Source organism: Myxine glutinosa, chromosome 1 (genome assembly GCF_964187855.1).
Source record: "Myxine glutinosa chromosome 1, kmMyxGlut1.1, whole genome shotgun sequence".
Taxonomy (NCBI): Eukaryota; Metazoa; Chordata; class Myxini; order Myxiniformes; family Myxinidae; genus Myxine; species Myxine glutinosa.
Genome location: NC_136261.1, coordinates 191,422,631 through 191,439,036, shown reverse-complemented (window position 1 = coordinate 191,439,036; position 16,406 = coordinate 191,422,631). Strand labels below are relative to the sequence as shown.

Genomic DNA, 16,406 nt, shown 5'->3' with positions numbered 1-16,406 from the left:
CACGCCAAGCCTGGCACACCAAGCCTGGCACACCAAGGCTGGCACACCAAGCCTGACGCACCAACGCTGGCACACCAAGGCTGGCACGCCAAGCCTGGCACACCAAGGCTGGCACACCAAGCCTGGCACACCAAGGCTATGCCCAGTCGGTGGTGCTTTTTTCGTGCCGTGTACGGTTTGGGGTCGTACTGCCCGTACACCACTCTCTAATCCGGATCCGGTCGTTGTCTCACCACCACCAACACCACAACCTCCTCCGTTCCCTCCCTTGCTTCCTGCCCCCTGCGAGGCTAAAGAAGCCGCAGCCATCTGGACCCGCCCAATGTAGGGTGGGGGAAAAAGGGGGAGGTCCTGCTGTATCTGCGAACGAACCATTCATTCGTGACCCCCTTTTTTCTTTCTCACTCTCACCGTGTCAGTTGTGTCGGGTGCCCCTCTTGTTGAGCATGAAGCGATAGTGAGTTGGGGAAGGGGTCGGGGGGACGCACAGAGAGGGCAAGCACGGCGCGATGGTGCGTCCCGGGCATGAATTACGTGCGCTGCTCGTGCTGACGGTGCTGACGGTGCAGGCTCCGGTTGCCGCACCTCTCGGTGAGCATCACAACCCTGTTTGTAATGTCCCCGTCTGTCTCGTTATGGCTTTTGTCCCGCGTCTGTCCGTTTCCTTTCTTTTCGCCTTATCCACTTGATAACGCGAGAGGAATGTAATGTACGAATTCACTTTTCGGGAATGACGTTTGCTCTGACATCAGCTCATTCATTCATTCATTTTTTCTTTCTCATTCACTCATTCATAATTCGAGAAATGAGCGCTGTGATCATTATACGTGGTGGGATTAATATATTTGTAATTTTCTTAAACCTGTTTTGCTTTGCGGACTAAAGATCCTCCAGGACGACTTAGAATAGGGAGAGTAAGGGGGAAGCCAAATAAGACGGCAAGTGTTGGGGTTGAAAAAGGGTGAGAGGGAAGGTAAAGTCACCACTTTCATTCCGATAATTGGGATCACAATATGGGCAATATGGTGATGTCCCATGGCTTGTTAGCAACCAACGATTACTCCCGTTCATGTTCGAGAGGAGGGTCTCACGTCCCTCGCTCGCGTTTCAGGACCACCGGCTGTGGACAGCGCACTCACGTGGTTCCTTAAAGGGAACGAATCGCGACGAAAAACTCAACAAACGAGGCTTCGGATCTTGTGTTTTTGGCCGATCGCTGCTTTTTAAGAAAAGGAATCAACAATGACAATGACATACGGTTTATTCAATGGAATGATAAATAAATATTTATCACACATTTAATTAATGAATATAAAAACATTATACACACGCACACACACACACACGCACGCACACACACGCACACACACACACACACACACACACACACACACACACACACACACACACACACACACACATATATATATATATATATATATATATATATATATGTATATATATATATAAATACATACATACATACATACATACATACATTCATGATTGATAATAATCACATGAAAGCCCGCTTGGAGTTTGCAAAAAAGCACCTGAAGGACTCTCAGACTGTGAGAAACAAGATTCTGTGGGCTTTCATGTGTCTTTCACTGAGGAGAGGCTTCCGTGTGGCCACTCTGCCATAAAGCCCAGATCGGTGGAGTGTTGCAGTGATGGTTGTCCTTCTGGAAGTTTCTCCCATGTCCACACTGGATCTCTGGAGCTCAGCCAGAGTGACTATCGGGTTCTTGGTCACCTCTCTTACCAAGGCCCTTCTCCCCCGATTGCTCAGTTTGGCCGGGCGGCCAGCTATAGGAAGAGTCCTGGTTGTTCCAAACTTCTTCCATTTAAGAATTATGGAGGCCACTGTGCTCTTGGGAGCCTTCAATGCAGCAGAAATTTTTTTGTAGGCTTCCCCAGATCTGTGCCTCGACACAATCCTGTCTCTGAGCTCTACAGGCAGTTCCTTCGACCTCATGGCTTGGTTTTTGCTCTGATATGCATTGTCAGCTGTGAGACCTTATATAGACAGGTGTGTGCCTTTCCAAATCATGTCCAATCAATTGAATTTACCACAGGTGGACTCCAATCAAGATGTAGGAACATCTCAAAGATGATCAAGAGAAATTGGAGGCACCTGAGCTAAATTTCAAGTGTCATAGCAAAGGGTATGAATACTTATGTCAATGTAATATTTCAGTTTTTTCTTTTTAATTAATTTGCAAAATTTTCTAACATCCTGTTTTCTCTTTGTCATTATGGGGTATTGAGTGTAGATTGATGAGGGAAAAAATGAATTAAACGATTTCAGCATAAGGCTGCAACATAACAAAATGTGAAAAAAATGAAGGGGTCTGAATACTTTCTGAATGCACTGTATATATATACAGACTTGGCATTTAATATGGAATATTTTTTTTTTTCTTGACTTGGGTTTACTTTCTGAACTCAGTATATCAATCTGGTGAGTTTCTTTTACCCTTCGGTGATGTCTTTGTTGAAAGAACCATGTCACTGATTGTCTTTCGCAGCAAGAAGTCAATAACAGGATTATATCACAGGTGGCGTGACAAAATGTAAGGACAGGTACATTTGACGATTGGCTTCACAATCGGGTATATAAGGGTTGTTGCGTTCTGTATTAGTGGAAAACAACTGCTGCACGTCCACAAAAGTTATTGCCGCTTCCTCTGGAGATGGTCCGTCAACTTGACAATGCTGTTTGTCATGGAGTGGTGGCTTTACGAAATTCTGGCATGATACAGCGTGCTATTGCTCAGCAGTATGGCATCACTCAAGGTCACGTGTCAAAGATCCTGAAACGAAATGCTCAGAGGGGTGTCCCTACTCCAATACCGAGGCCAGGACGTCCACGCAGAACCACAAGGAGAGATGATCGCCAGCTTCACCGGTTAGTCTGCAATGGCCATACCAAGTCAGCTAATCGGCTTAGGGCTGAGTGGCAGCAACTGACAAATTTGCCTGTATCCAGAAGGCTAGTCAACCAACGACTGGTTCAAGTAGGCTATCGTGCCAGGCGTCCCCTGAGAAAGCCACGCCTGAACAGACAACACAGCCAGCGCTGATTGCAGTGGGCCAGAGAGCACCGTCAATGGCAGCCAGGACACTGGAATCACGTGACCTTCAGTGACGAGTCTAGATTTCTGGTCTATCGTCAAGATGGCCGCATCCGAGTGCGCAGACAAGTGCATGAAGCCCACAACGAAGATGCATAGTGCCAAGAGTCCAAGCTGGAGGTGGTGGGGTGACTGTTTGGGGTTCTTTTCATGCAGGGGGCAAAACTGACCTGGTTGTTCTGAATGGAAACCTGAACCAGTTCAAGTACAGGGTCATTCTGGAAGAAACATTGCTTCCATTTGCTCGTGCAGCCTTTCGAGGAACCTTTGTCTTCCAAGATGACAATGCACGGCCTCATCGTGCTCGCATGATCCAACACTTTCTTGCTGACCGTGGTGTAGAGCATATGGAGTGGCCTGCCATGTCCCCGGATATGAATCCGACAGAGAACTTGTGGGCAGAATTAACGCGTCAAATCGACAACTTGGACCAGCAGCCCACCTCTGTGCGTGAATTGCAGCAGACTATTGTCACTGCATGGCAAGCGATTCCTGTCCAAACCTTGGCAAATCTCGTGAACAGCATGCCTCGATGTGTACGTGCTCTCCTAAATGCTCGTGGGGGTTACATGAAGTACTGAACTGTAATTTTACTGTTCGTAATCCCAGTCATAATTTAGCTTATGTTTTTGTTGAATTTTTTTTTGGCTAATGTGCAAAATAAAGAGATACTTCTGGAAAACGTACAGAAGTTTAACACAGTACTGTCTGTGAATTGAGTTCGATATCAGTTTACATCACTTTCAAGGATCATTATTTGCTTCGAAATGTCAAATGTGGTTTTTGTTTCTTTTAAAGGTCACATTAACAAAATCTAGAATAATTTCAACATAATTCCAATGAACTTTTGGTTCTATGTCATCTTGAAAAGTAAGTTCACCCCCACAAAAAAAAAATTCCATATTAAATGCCAAGTCTGTATATATATAGATATATATATATATATATGTGTGTGTATACGCACACACAAAAATATTTATATATTGCATATATTTCCAACTTTCCAAGAAGTACATGGAGAAGAGGCAGAAGTTGTTTCTTGGGTTTGTTGATCTGGAGAAAGCATTCGATAGGGTTCCACGCAAAGTATTGACATGGGCATTGAGGAAGTTAGAAGTGGAGGAATGGTTGATCAGAGTAGTGATGGCAATGCACAAAAGAGCGCGCACAGCTGTAAGGACGAAGGACGGGAACAGTGGTGAGTTTTGAGGTGTATGTGGGAGTGCATCAGGGGTCGGTACTAAGTCCACTACTATTTGTGGCTGTGATGGAGGTGCTGGCTCAGAACGTAAAGGAGGGTTTACCGTGGGAGTTGTTGTGTGCAGATGATCTGGTGTTGATTGCGGAAAGTATGGATGGACTGAAGGAAAAGATGAACAAGTGGAAGGAATGTATGGAGACAAAAGGTCTGAAGGTGAATATAGGAAAGACGAAGGTGATGGCAAGTGGTAAAGCATGTGGTGAGGTGGAAAGAACTGGGAAGTGGCCATGTGCTGTGTGCAGGAAGGGTGTCGGAGTGAACTCCATTCAATGTACAATGTGCGCTGAGTGGGTTCATCAAAAATGTCGTGGTCTGAGAGGGTCATTAACCAGTGTGGCAGCTACATTCAAATGTAAGGTGTGCACAGAGGGAGCTGCAGATGGCGGAAATGTTGAGTTGGATCTTGGAGATGGCGTGAAGCTGGAAGGTGTGAAAACATTTTGCTACCTAGGAGACATGCTGAATGGAGAAGGTGGATCAGACTCGGCAACGGTTGCTAGAGTGAGATGTGCATGGAAGAAGTTTCGGGAACTGAGTGGCGTGCTGATGAGGAGGGGAGTGTCGTTGAAGCTGAAGGGAAAGGTGTATGCTGCATGTGTGAGAAGTATTATGATTTATGGGAGCGAGACATGGGTCGTGAATGTAGAGCAGCAACGAAGGCTGGAAAGGGTGGAAATGCAAATGGTTCGGTGGATGTGCGGAGTATCGTTGAGAGAGAGGAAGACAAATGATGAATTGCGAAAGATGATTGGAATAGAGCCTGTGATTGATGCTGTGAAGAGGAACAGGTTGAGATGGTTTGGTCATGTGTTGAGGAAGGATGAAAGTGACTGGTTGAGAAGAGTGATGGAAATGAATGTAGAAGGAAGTAGAGGAGGGGGAAGACCGAGAAAGACTTGACTAAAGATGGTGGAAGAAGAAATGCGGGCAAGGGGGTTAACAAGGGGAGATGCAGAAAATAGGGCAAATGGAGAAGATTGTCATGGGGACCGCAAGGCTAACCCCTGCTCTTGCAGGGAAAATGGCCTTAAAATGCCTGTTGTTGTTGTTGTTGTTGTATATATTTCCAACTTTATCCCAAAATTATTCGCCAAAGTAATCTTTAATGGGGGCAGATAATGAGAAAATGCTGGAATACCATGTCGCTGGAAAGGTTGCTATTGTTCAAAGTTAAAGCAAAAACAATTGAACACCCTCGGAGTTAATGACTTCAGCAGCAAAACATCAGTTTTCACCATGAGGATGAACAATTCTATTAATGGTATTTCTGTGCACAACAACAGGCGCGGACGTGTGATGTTGTTTACTCATTTCATTGATAATTTTTGTTACCTGGACGCACGATCGACCGGCTGTGGATTCTGACAATGCAATCGTTTGTCCAAATACCTGTGATTGGCCATACATTATACACCAGGCAATTTGCATGATTCCTGAAATTTACCTTTAATTTCTTCTAATAATTATCATTCATAAAGTGATTCGCATGCTCTTACGTTTCCTGGTACTTAACAATGAGTCCGATACTAACATTGCTTGGTGTTGCTCTTCCACGCAAGATATATTTAACTGCATCCGTCTCGGTTTGACTTTTAACCTCAGCATTGTTTGACCCAAAATCAACGGCAATTGCAACCATTTTAATTATCACCACGAGTCTACTACTATTTCGCCGACTACTACTACAACTACTACATGTCTGGACGTGGTAAAGGGGGAAAGGGTCTCGGTAAAGGAGGTGCTAAACGTCATCGCAAGGTGCTGCGTGATAACATCCAGGGAATTACCAAGCCTGCTATTCGTCGCCTTGCTCGTCGTGGTGGGGTAAAGCGCATCTCGGGTCTCATCTACGAGGAAACCCGTGGAGTTCTCAAGGTGTTCCTGGAAAATGTTATCCGCGATGCTGTTACCTACACGGAGCACGCCAAGCGAAAGACCGTTACTGCCATGGATGTGTGGTGTACGCTTTGAAGCGCCAGGGCCGCACACTCTACGGTTTCGGTGGTTAAACATTTTGGGAGTGGTGTTCATCAACAGCTACAACTACTACTACTACTACTACTACTACTACTACTACTGTCACAGCCACAGTAAGGTTATTTTGATATCTGTTCTTCTCTACAAATCATGTCGGGACGTGGTAAAGGTGGTGGAAAGACTCGCTCGAAGGCCAAGTCTCGTTCTTCCCGAGCTGGGCTGCAGTTTCCCGTGAGTCGTGTTCATAGACATCTTCGCAAAGGCAACTACGCCGAGCGCATCGGTGCCGGCGCTCCAGTCTACCTGGCGGCTGTGCTCGAGTACTTGGCTGCAGAGATCCTGGAGATCTCAGGTAACTCTGCACGAGATAACAAGAAATCACGGATCACCCCACGCCATTTTCTGCTCGCCATCCGCAACGATGAGGACTTGGACAAACTGCTGGGCGGGATGACGATCGCGCAAGGTGGTGTACTGCCTGACATCCAGACCGTGCTGCTGCCCAAGAAGACACAGGGAAAGTAAACGGTCCCACCATACACAAGGCCAAACAATCCCCACAACATAGACAAAAAAAAACAACTACTACTACTACTACTACTACTACGACTACGACTACAAGTCAAGAACGCTCGTCGTTTGGGTCAATCTGTTTTGGAATCAAACGGTGTCATCATGTCTGGACGTGGTAAAGGTGGAAAAGGTCTCGGCAAAGGAGGTGCTAAACGTCATCGCAAACATCCAGGGAATCACAAAGCCTGCTATTCGTCGCCTTGCTCGTCGTGGTGGGGTAAAGCGCATCTCGGGTCTCATCTACGAGGAAACCCGTGGAGTTCTCAAGGTGTTCCTGGAAAATGTTATCCGCGATGCTGTTACCTACACGGAGCACGCCAAGCGAAAGACCGTTACTGCCATGGATGTGGTGTACGCTTTGAAGCGCCAGGGCCGCACACTCTACGGTTTCGGTGGTTAAACATTTTGGGAGTGGTGTTCATCAACAGCTACTACTACTACTACTACTACTACTACTACTACTACTACTACACTCTCCCATCACCCTCCCCCATCACCCTCCCATCACCCTCTCATCACCCTGCCCCATCACCCTGCCCCATCACCCTCCCCCATCACCCTGCCATCACCCTCCCATCACCCTCCCATCACCCTCCCATCACCCTGCCATCACCCTGCCATCACCCTCCCATCACCCTCCCATCACCCTGCCATCACCCTCTCGTTGGAGGTATTGACTTATTTAGGGTTGGTTTTCTAAGGCTGTAGGCCGCACCTCATTTTGTCGAATAAAGTGGTATTCGGGTGGTTCCGGTATTTGGGACCGCAGGGACGGAAAGTGCAGGTACGGGGTGCTTGGCACTCCCCAGCCGGCCCGCTCTGAAGGTTCGGATCGGGACACCAGGATTCATTCCGCCGTCACAATTTCGGTCTTCGAGGCCGGCCGATAGGCAAAGTGTGACCGGAAGGGACGAGGTTCTCCTGACCACGTGGCCCTTGACTTGGTTTGTCCGCACAATGTGGGCGCTTTCAGGATGAACTTTAGCCGGGGAGCGTTTGGGCGCCCCGGTCTGATACTGCCGCCCACGCGCAGAACAACTTGTGAGTGCACGTGGGTCCCGGCGGTCCCACTGGCCTAGCGCTACCATGTTTAGACAGCGAACTCCGTCCCCGGGCACCGGCACCTACTCCCGGAAGTTTGAGAGATCAGCAGTGCCGGGCACGGTAAGACACCCGCGGAGCCCCGGCGGACCAGGGACGCGCGAGCCTACGCGTTAGCGTGCTACGGCGGAATCAACGGCTTCGGCCACGGCCGGGCCGATATTCGGCCCGGTCGCCCGGAAATGAACTGGTACTACTACTACTACTACTACTACTACTACTACTACTACTACTACGCCACGCCACGCCATTTTGCTGCTCCTCGAGCCGTGCTATTTTCGACATTTCCATCTCACCCTCTTCCGTTTTCGTTTGTATTTTTGGTTTATTTGGGTTATTTGAACCGAGTTGGTTCATTTTGTTACTTTACTTTGACGTCCCGTTTGAGTTATTAGTCCTTTTGTGTTCGGGCCTAGCCGCGGCGTGCGGCCGCACCCGTGTGGGACTAGTTTTGCCGCGCCCGATTTGCGGCGTATCACAAACTGTTTGACTGCCTTGTTTTTGCTTAATCACCCTTGACTTTCTGTGCTAAATTTGCATAGTTTTGGCGATTAAGCCGATAAGTTATTTGCTCAACGCGCGTTTGATTATCCTTTTGAGTTAATCATCAGCATACCGGTACGGTCGTGCTAAAATAAACAGAAGCTCGCGAACGAGCTCATTGGTATTTTTTTTTCCATTTTCATTTGACGGGAAATATACCGTTAATAGTAATCATGCCTCTGGATGGTACGTGGGCAAAAATGGCCGCTACTACCTCTGGTGCAGGTGGGAACCGCCCTGCCCACCCGTTTAAGGCGTTAACAAGGAAGCACGGGGTGAAATGCGAGTTGGGACAAATCACCCAAATAGAGGCCTATGTGAACGCACTCGCTAGTGTGGTTGATCCAGCAACGATAGTTGCAGCCTCGAAAATGTATGGACAAGCTGTGTTCTTTCTTAACTCAGAGGCTGCAGCAAACAAAGCCATTGAGAAAGGGATCAGTGTGGGAGGACTCTTTGTACAAGTCGAGCCGCTCTCAAGTCTTGGTACAAGGATAATTATATCTAATATACCTCCTTACGTGCCTGACAATGTCGTGGTGCCTTTCCTGGAACGACTGGGAGTGTTGAGATCACCCATCAAGCCTGTGTCTTTGGGCTGTCATGAGCCCTCCCTACAACATGTCTGGTCTTTTAAAAGACAAGTATCCATTGAATTGGGAAAGGAGGCTGAATGTGAGGGGTCGTTTGTTATTCCTTTTGACGGAAAGAATTACAGGGTGTTTTATATGACAAACGAACCCCGTTGTTTTGTATGCAAAGCGAAGGATCACAGGAGAGCAGACTGCCCCACCATCATTAAAGAGGTTGCAGCTCCTCAACGTCCAGATCAGCCTCGAGAGGATCCCAGCGTCACTGTAGGTAACCTAAGAGAGGCGGTTGCTCCTTTGTGCTCGAGGGCAGTGGACCCTCAAGAAAGTTCTATACCAGCTTCTCATCCCAACTCTTCTGATGCCATAAATCAATGGCAGGCAGTGGGAGCAGGGAAGGCAAAGAGAGCACAGAAGAGGAAATCAGAACCCGCAGAGGATGGGACCACGGAACACCCTGGTACAATTGAGGATGACACGGGAAGTAATGTGTCAAAGGGATTTGTAACGCCGAGTATTCTGAAGGAGAAAAGAGTGGTAACCCAATCTGAAGAAATGGAAGAAGAAGAAGAAGAGGAAACTATTCATCAAACGACAGGATATGGAGAGTCTTCTCTCTCAGATCCACCCAAAGACAGTTTGAAGAATGAACAGGAAGGGAGACCGTCAGGTAGTAAACCCAGCACGGAAAAGACAAACAACCTAGAGGTATCTGACTTGACAGGGCCAAACGATACTGTGATGTTGGCTCCTGAGAAAATGCATCCAATAATTACAACTGCAACGAAGCTTCAAAATAAACCAGGGATTGAAACGTCTACAAGAGCAGTTCTGAACCGAAGGATTAACACCGAAGTTTCAAAGGATTCTGAAGTAGCATTCATCGGAGGGACAGACAGAGAGAAGGAACCAGACACACAAGCATCAATAAAGTTGCTGGCACTGACCGACATCTCAGGTGATGTCACTTCACTCACTGTTGGCGCAGAAAGGGGAATAGTTGAGCACATCTCTATTTTACGACCCCAAAAGGTTGGATCTCCTATACCAACTGAGGAGGAGGCATCCATTCCCACAGGTGTAGCAACGTCCGCCGCATCAGAGCGAAAGGAGCGTTCCTCTGCGCCAGAAGATTATGCCAAGTCAGCCTTGAGAGACGACATGGCAGAAGACTTGACACATTGTACAAGTCCAAAGGAGAAGGATCTTGAACCTCCAGACAGCGATGATGAGGAAAGTATTGGTGATGGGGAAGACTATCAAGGGTCACTGACTGGTTTAGAGACAGACCTACCGGCAGGACACCATTCCTGCATTCCCAGCCAGGAGATACTCAAGTTCCTGGAACAAAGCTTGCATAGCAGGAAGAAAGTGGAAAATGCGCTGAAACGGTGGAAAGATTATGACTTGCTAGTGCATTCCTTGTATGCACTAAGGAGAGAGGGACATAAAACAAGGACTTCAGGCTCGGCCGAACAAGCCCGAGTCAGGAAGTTTCTAGCAAAGTTGTTGAGTTACGGGCCTGAATATAAATTCGTTTAGGAGGATGAATTTCACAGAAACAAAACTCTCAATACAACAATGACATCAAACTTACGAATAGGATCATTGAATGTCAATGGCTGTAAGGATGCATTCCGTGTGCACCAGGTATTGTCATTCTGTGTGAAGGAAAAACTTGAAGTAACCTTTTTGCAGGAAACCCACACGACCCCAGAGGCTGCATCCCGATGGGAAAACCAATGGGAAGGCTTGGCCTTTTTCAGTCACCTAACGGACACATCTTGTGGAGTGGCTACCCTCTTTTCACCAAAGAGGAAACCTGAAATACTTGTCGTAAAGGAAGCCAGTGTGGGGCGGTTGCTACATATAAAAGCAAAGTTTGAAGAATTTGTTGTCAATTTCGTCAACATTTATGCACCTTGTGTAGGAGTTGCAAGGGGGATTTTCTTCAACCGGTTGCAGAGATTCATGCTCACCTTGCCTGGTGAAGAGTGTGTAATTCTTGGAGGAGACTTTAATTGCACTCTAAACCCCTCCCTTGATCGAATAGGTCAGGAGCCGCATAATCCCTCTGTAAGAATATTACAACAAACCATAACACTGTTAAACTTGAGGGATACTTGGCACATACAACACCCCACAGACAGAACATTCACGTATACGAGTATCAGAGGTGGTCATATATCACAATCCCGGCTCGATAGAATTTACGTGTCTCACCGTTGGTGTAAGAGTGTCAGTGACTCCGGCATAAAAGTTGCCCATTTCACAGATCACAACTTGGCCTGGATTAAGTTTTCCCTGGCGGAAACAAGGCGAGGCCCTGGCTTGTGGCACCTGAACAATGCTTTAAGTCAGGATGAAGCCTTTTTGTCAATCTTTTTGAATTTTTGGCAAGCCTGGAGGAATAAAAAAGGAGATTTTTGCTCACTTGGATTCTGGTGGGATGTAGGCAAGGTACGATTGAAATTGCTGTGTCAGGAATACTCGTATGGATCGAGCAAAACACTTGGGTTAGGGATCAAAAGACTGGAAGAGGAACTGCTGCACCTTGAGAAGCACCTGGCCACACTTACCTCTACTGAACTGCAGGCATACCAAGAAAAAAAGAGCACCCTTAAAGCATGTAGTCGTGTGAAGGCACGAGGGGCATATGTGCGCTCTCGTTTGCAGTTTATTTCTGAGGATGAATATGTCCTGAATTATCTCAAAGGGGTGGAAAAACGCAAAGGTCAATTCAGGGCTATAGCGAGTGTTCTCGCAGAAGATGGTCTCTTGCTCAATGGCTCTGAGGATGTTCAAAAACGAATTAGAGCCTTTTACGCTCAGCTGTATTCGGGTAAGAGCACAGATGCAGGTGCAGGTGGCACTTTGTGGAGTAGTCTTCCTGAAGCCTCTGTAGAAGACCGGGAGCAGCTGGAGACTCCATTATCTCTGGAAGAATTGAAAACCGCCCTGCACAGCCTATCAAGAGATAAAGCCCCTGGCATGGATGGCTTATCATGTGAATTCTATATAAAAGTATGGGACTTGGTTGGACCTGATTACCTAAGCGTAGCTCAGGAAGCATGTGATACAGGTATAATGCCCCTTTCTTGGCGTCGAGCGATGCTGGTCTTGATTCCCAAGGAGGGTGACTTGAGAGACTTGAAGAATTACCGCCCTGTGTCTCTGCTGTGTGTGGATTATAAGGTCATGGCTAAAATGTTGTCACTCCGTCTTGGACCAGTCCTGACAAAATTAGTCAGCCCGGACCAATCTTATGCCATTCCAGGCAGGACAATACATGACAACATATCCCTTGTCAGAGACCTGATACAGTATGCGGACATGACTCGGACTCAAGTCGGATTTCTTTCCTTGGATCAGGAGAAAGCCTTTGACCAGATGAACCATGAGTATCTGTTTGAAACCTTGCTAACATTTGGGTTGGGGAGGAGATTTGTAGGCATGATTCAGACGTTGTACATGTCGGCAGAATGCCTAGTCAAAGTCAACGGTTTCTTGCTCGCGCCCTTTCCATTTAAGAGAGGAATAAGACAAGGATGTCCCCTGTCCGGCCAATTATATTCCCTATGTATCGAACCCTTCCTTTGTTTGATGAGAAGAAGGCTAACTGGCATTGTGGTGCCACACAACAGGGTCAACCTCAAACTTTCTGCATATGCAGATGATGTTCTCGTGTTTGCCAGTAATGCAAGGGATATGCAAATAGTTTATGATTGTCAGCAGGTCTATTCAGCAGCATCGTCTGCTACAATCAATTGGAGGAAAAGCTCGGGGCTTCTAATTGGACAAATGCAGGTAAAGGAGTTACCAACACTTTTTCAGAAATTGACCTGGAGTCGCAATGAGCTCAAATATTTGGGGGTGCACTTATCCACTTCCCATGGGTCCTCACCACTCATTAACTGGAACACTTTAGGGGACAAGATCGAAGCAAAGTTGAGAGACTGGAGTGGACTACTAAAAGTCCTGTCTCTGAGGGGAAAAACACTCCTTATTAAACAGTTTATAATTCCGAAGTTAGTATTCAGGCTCTCTTGCATAAGCACTCCAGAGGAGTTTCTGGTTAAGATGCAGAGGAAGCTACTGGACTACTTTTGGAATGGTAAACACTGGGTTTCCCTGGGCATTCTGAGCTTGCCTTTTTCAGAAGGTGGACAGTCTTTTCCCTGCCTTCGAAGCCACTACCACGCATCCAGGCTGAAGACCATACAACGTTACCTACATGTGAACCCTGCACCGCAATGGTGCTCACTGGCATCATACTTCTTCAGCAAAGTGCTCAATCTTGGGTACAAAAGGAATCTTTTCATCATTACATCTCGGAGCCTGTCTAGTGCTACATTGCCTCCTTTTTATCAAGAAATGCTGAAGGCTTGGAATGTAGTCGACGTACAAAGAACAGTTCCTTATCCAGGCAAGGACCTGTTAGAAGAACCGCTCATTCTCAACCCTCTTCTACAGGGCCCAACTCTGGCTTCCTTTTCAGTACGAAGGAGCCTCTTAGCTGGTAGCATATCCACAGTGGGAGACCTTCTGAACGATGGTAAGAGAACGCTTTTACCCAAGGAACTCGCAGCGAAAATGGGCCTGAGGACAATCAGGATCCCCTCCAGGATACTTGAAGAGGTCAAAAGCTCCTTGCCTCCCGATTGTCTGGAATATCTAGAGAATCCCAAAGAGGGTGATGGATCTGGACAGATGTCCATCGGTAACTTCATGGATTTTAAAATCCGACCACGATGTTGCGAGCTCTCTCAGCCAATACCTGCAAACAATATGAGTAAGACCCCTGGCACAGTGGAAATGTCGTTCTGTGGGCTATCAAGGAAAAATATATACCTGCTAGTGATCCACTCGCTCCATTATATAGCTCTTGCAACCCGACTGGATACTCCCTGGCGTGAGTTTCTTCCACTTCCTTCGACTGTTCATCCACGTTGGGATTCACTCTATCTCTACCCAACGCCAAGAATGATGGCAGACTTAAGTTGGAGGTTGCTACATGGTGCACTGAGCTCTGGATCTATGATGCGGCACTTCACTAACGTCTCAGAGGATTGCTGCTTTTGTGGTGAAAGGGAAACTATATTTCACATATACCTTCAATGCCACCGTCTTGAACCAGTGTTCTTACTGATGAAAAATCTTCTCTTGCGCTTCTGGCTTCACTTCTCTCCAACACTTTTTATCATCGGGCACCCGGTAAAGAAACTAAGCAAGTCACGAGATCTCCTTGTTAACTTTATTTTAGCCTGTGCAAAAATGGCAATATATAAAACCAGGAAGGCAAAAATTGAGAAAGATGTGGTGGAACACAGTTCTGTATGTCTGAAGGGCTTAATACGCTCACGCATTATTTCGGAGTACAAGGCGGCAGAATATAGTAACACTGTTCAAAAGTTTAAGGAAACCTGGACTATAAATGATGCACTTTGTACGGTCTCCCCACAAGATATTTTGCTCTTATTTGTATAAATGTGTTATTTGGCATTCTTTTTGGTGTTCTTTGGCGTTCTTTTTTTTTTGGTGTTCTTTGGCGTTCTTTTACCTTCCCCTTATCTGTCTTGGTAGTGCTTTCTCTTCAAAATGCTCTACCTTGGCTACTGTAGTTCAAACCATGGACTTGCAGAGATGAGGAATTGAGCGACATTAAACTGGGAACATATGTTTGCCTGAGCTTGCATGAGCTCTGAACGCAAATCTCTGTAACCTTTCCAACAAAAGCACTACTACTACTACTACTACTACTACTACTACTACTACTACTACTACTACTACTACTACTACTACTGCTGCTGCTGCTGCTGCTACTACTACTACTACTACTACTACTACTACTACTACTACTACTACTACTACTACGCCACGCCATTTTGCTACTCCTCGAGCCGTGCTATTTTCGACATTTCCTTCTCATCCGCTTCCGTTTTCGTTTGTATTTTTGGTTTATTTGGGTTATTTGAACCGAGTTGGTTCATTTTGTTACTTTACTTTGACGTCCCGTTTGAGTTATTAGTCCCTTTGTGTTCGGGCCTAGCCGCGGCGTGCGGCCGCACCCGTGTGGGACTAGATTTGCAGCGCCCGATTTGTGGCGTATCACAAACTGTTTGACTTCCTTGTTTTTGCTTAATCACCCTTGACTTTCTGTGCTATATTTGCATAGTTTTGGCGATTAAGCCGATAAGTTATTTGCTTAACGCCCGTTTGATTATCCTTTTGAGTTAATCATCAGCATACCGGTCCGGACGTGCTAAAGTAAGCAAAAGCTCGCGAACGAGCTAATTGATTTTTTTTTTTTTTTCATTTTCATTTGATGGGAAATATACCGTTAATAGTAATCATGCCTCTGGATGGTACATGGGCAAAAATGGCCGCTACTACCTCTGGTGCAGGTGGAAACCGCCCTGCCCACCCGTTTAAGGCGTTAACAAGGAAGCACGGGGTGAAATGCGAGTTGGGACAAATCACCCAAATAGAGGCCTATGTAAACGCACTCGCTAGTGTGGTTGATCCAGCAACGATAGTTGCAGCCTCGAAAATGTATGGACAAGCTGTGTTCTTTCTTAACTCGGAGGCTGCAGCAAACAAGGCCATTGAGAAAGGGATTAGTGTGGGAGGACTCTTTGTACAAGTCGAGCCACTCTCAAGTCTTGGTACAAGGATAATTATATCTAATATACCTCCTTACGTGCCTGACAATGTCGTGGTGCCTTTCCTGGAACGACTGGGAGTGTTGAGATCACCCATCAAGCCTGTGTCTTTGGGCTGTCATGAGCCCTCCCTACAACATGTCTGGTCTTTTAAAAGACAAGTATCCATTGAATTGGGAAAGGATGCTGAATGTGAGGGGTCGTTTGTTATTCCTTTTGACGGAAAGAATTACAGGGTGTTTTATATGACAAACGAACCCCGTTGTTTTGTATGCAAAGCGAAGGATCACAGGAGAGCAGACTGCCCCCACTATCATCAAAGAGGTTGCAGCTCCTCAACGTCCAGATCAGCCTCGAGAGGATCCCAGCGTCACTGAAGGTAACCTAAGAGAGGCGGTTGCTCCTTTGTGCTCGAGGGCAGTGGACCCTCAATAAAGTTCTATACCAGCTTCTCATCCCAACTCTTCCGCTGCCATAAATCAATGGCAGGCAGTGGGAGCAGGGAAGGCAAACAGAGCACAGAAGAGGAAATCAGAACCCGCAGAGGATGGGACCACGGAAC

General features: G+C 46.7%; 1 protein-coding gene across 2 annotated transcripts in view; it reads left to right on the top strand.

The window, feature by feature from the left end:
- Positions 1–420: 420 nt before the first annotated feature.
- LOC137432347 (receptor-type tyrosine-protein phosphatase-like N) overlaps positions 421–16,406 on the top strand; it is a 237,834-nt gene continuing 221,848 nt past the window's right edge. For both annotated transcript variants that reach the window (XM_078781553.1, XM_078781543.1), the window contains exon 1: positions 421–591. In XM_078781553.1, coding sequence (XP_078637679.1) covers positions 510–591 — 82 coding nt within the window. In that variant the 5' untranslated portion in view covers positions 421–509. The remainder of the gene's footprint in view (positions 592–16,406) is intronic.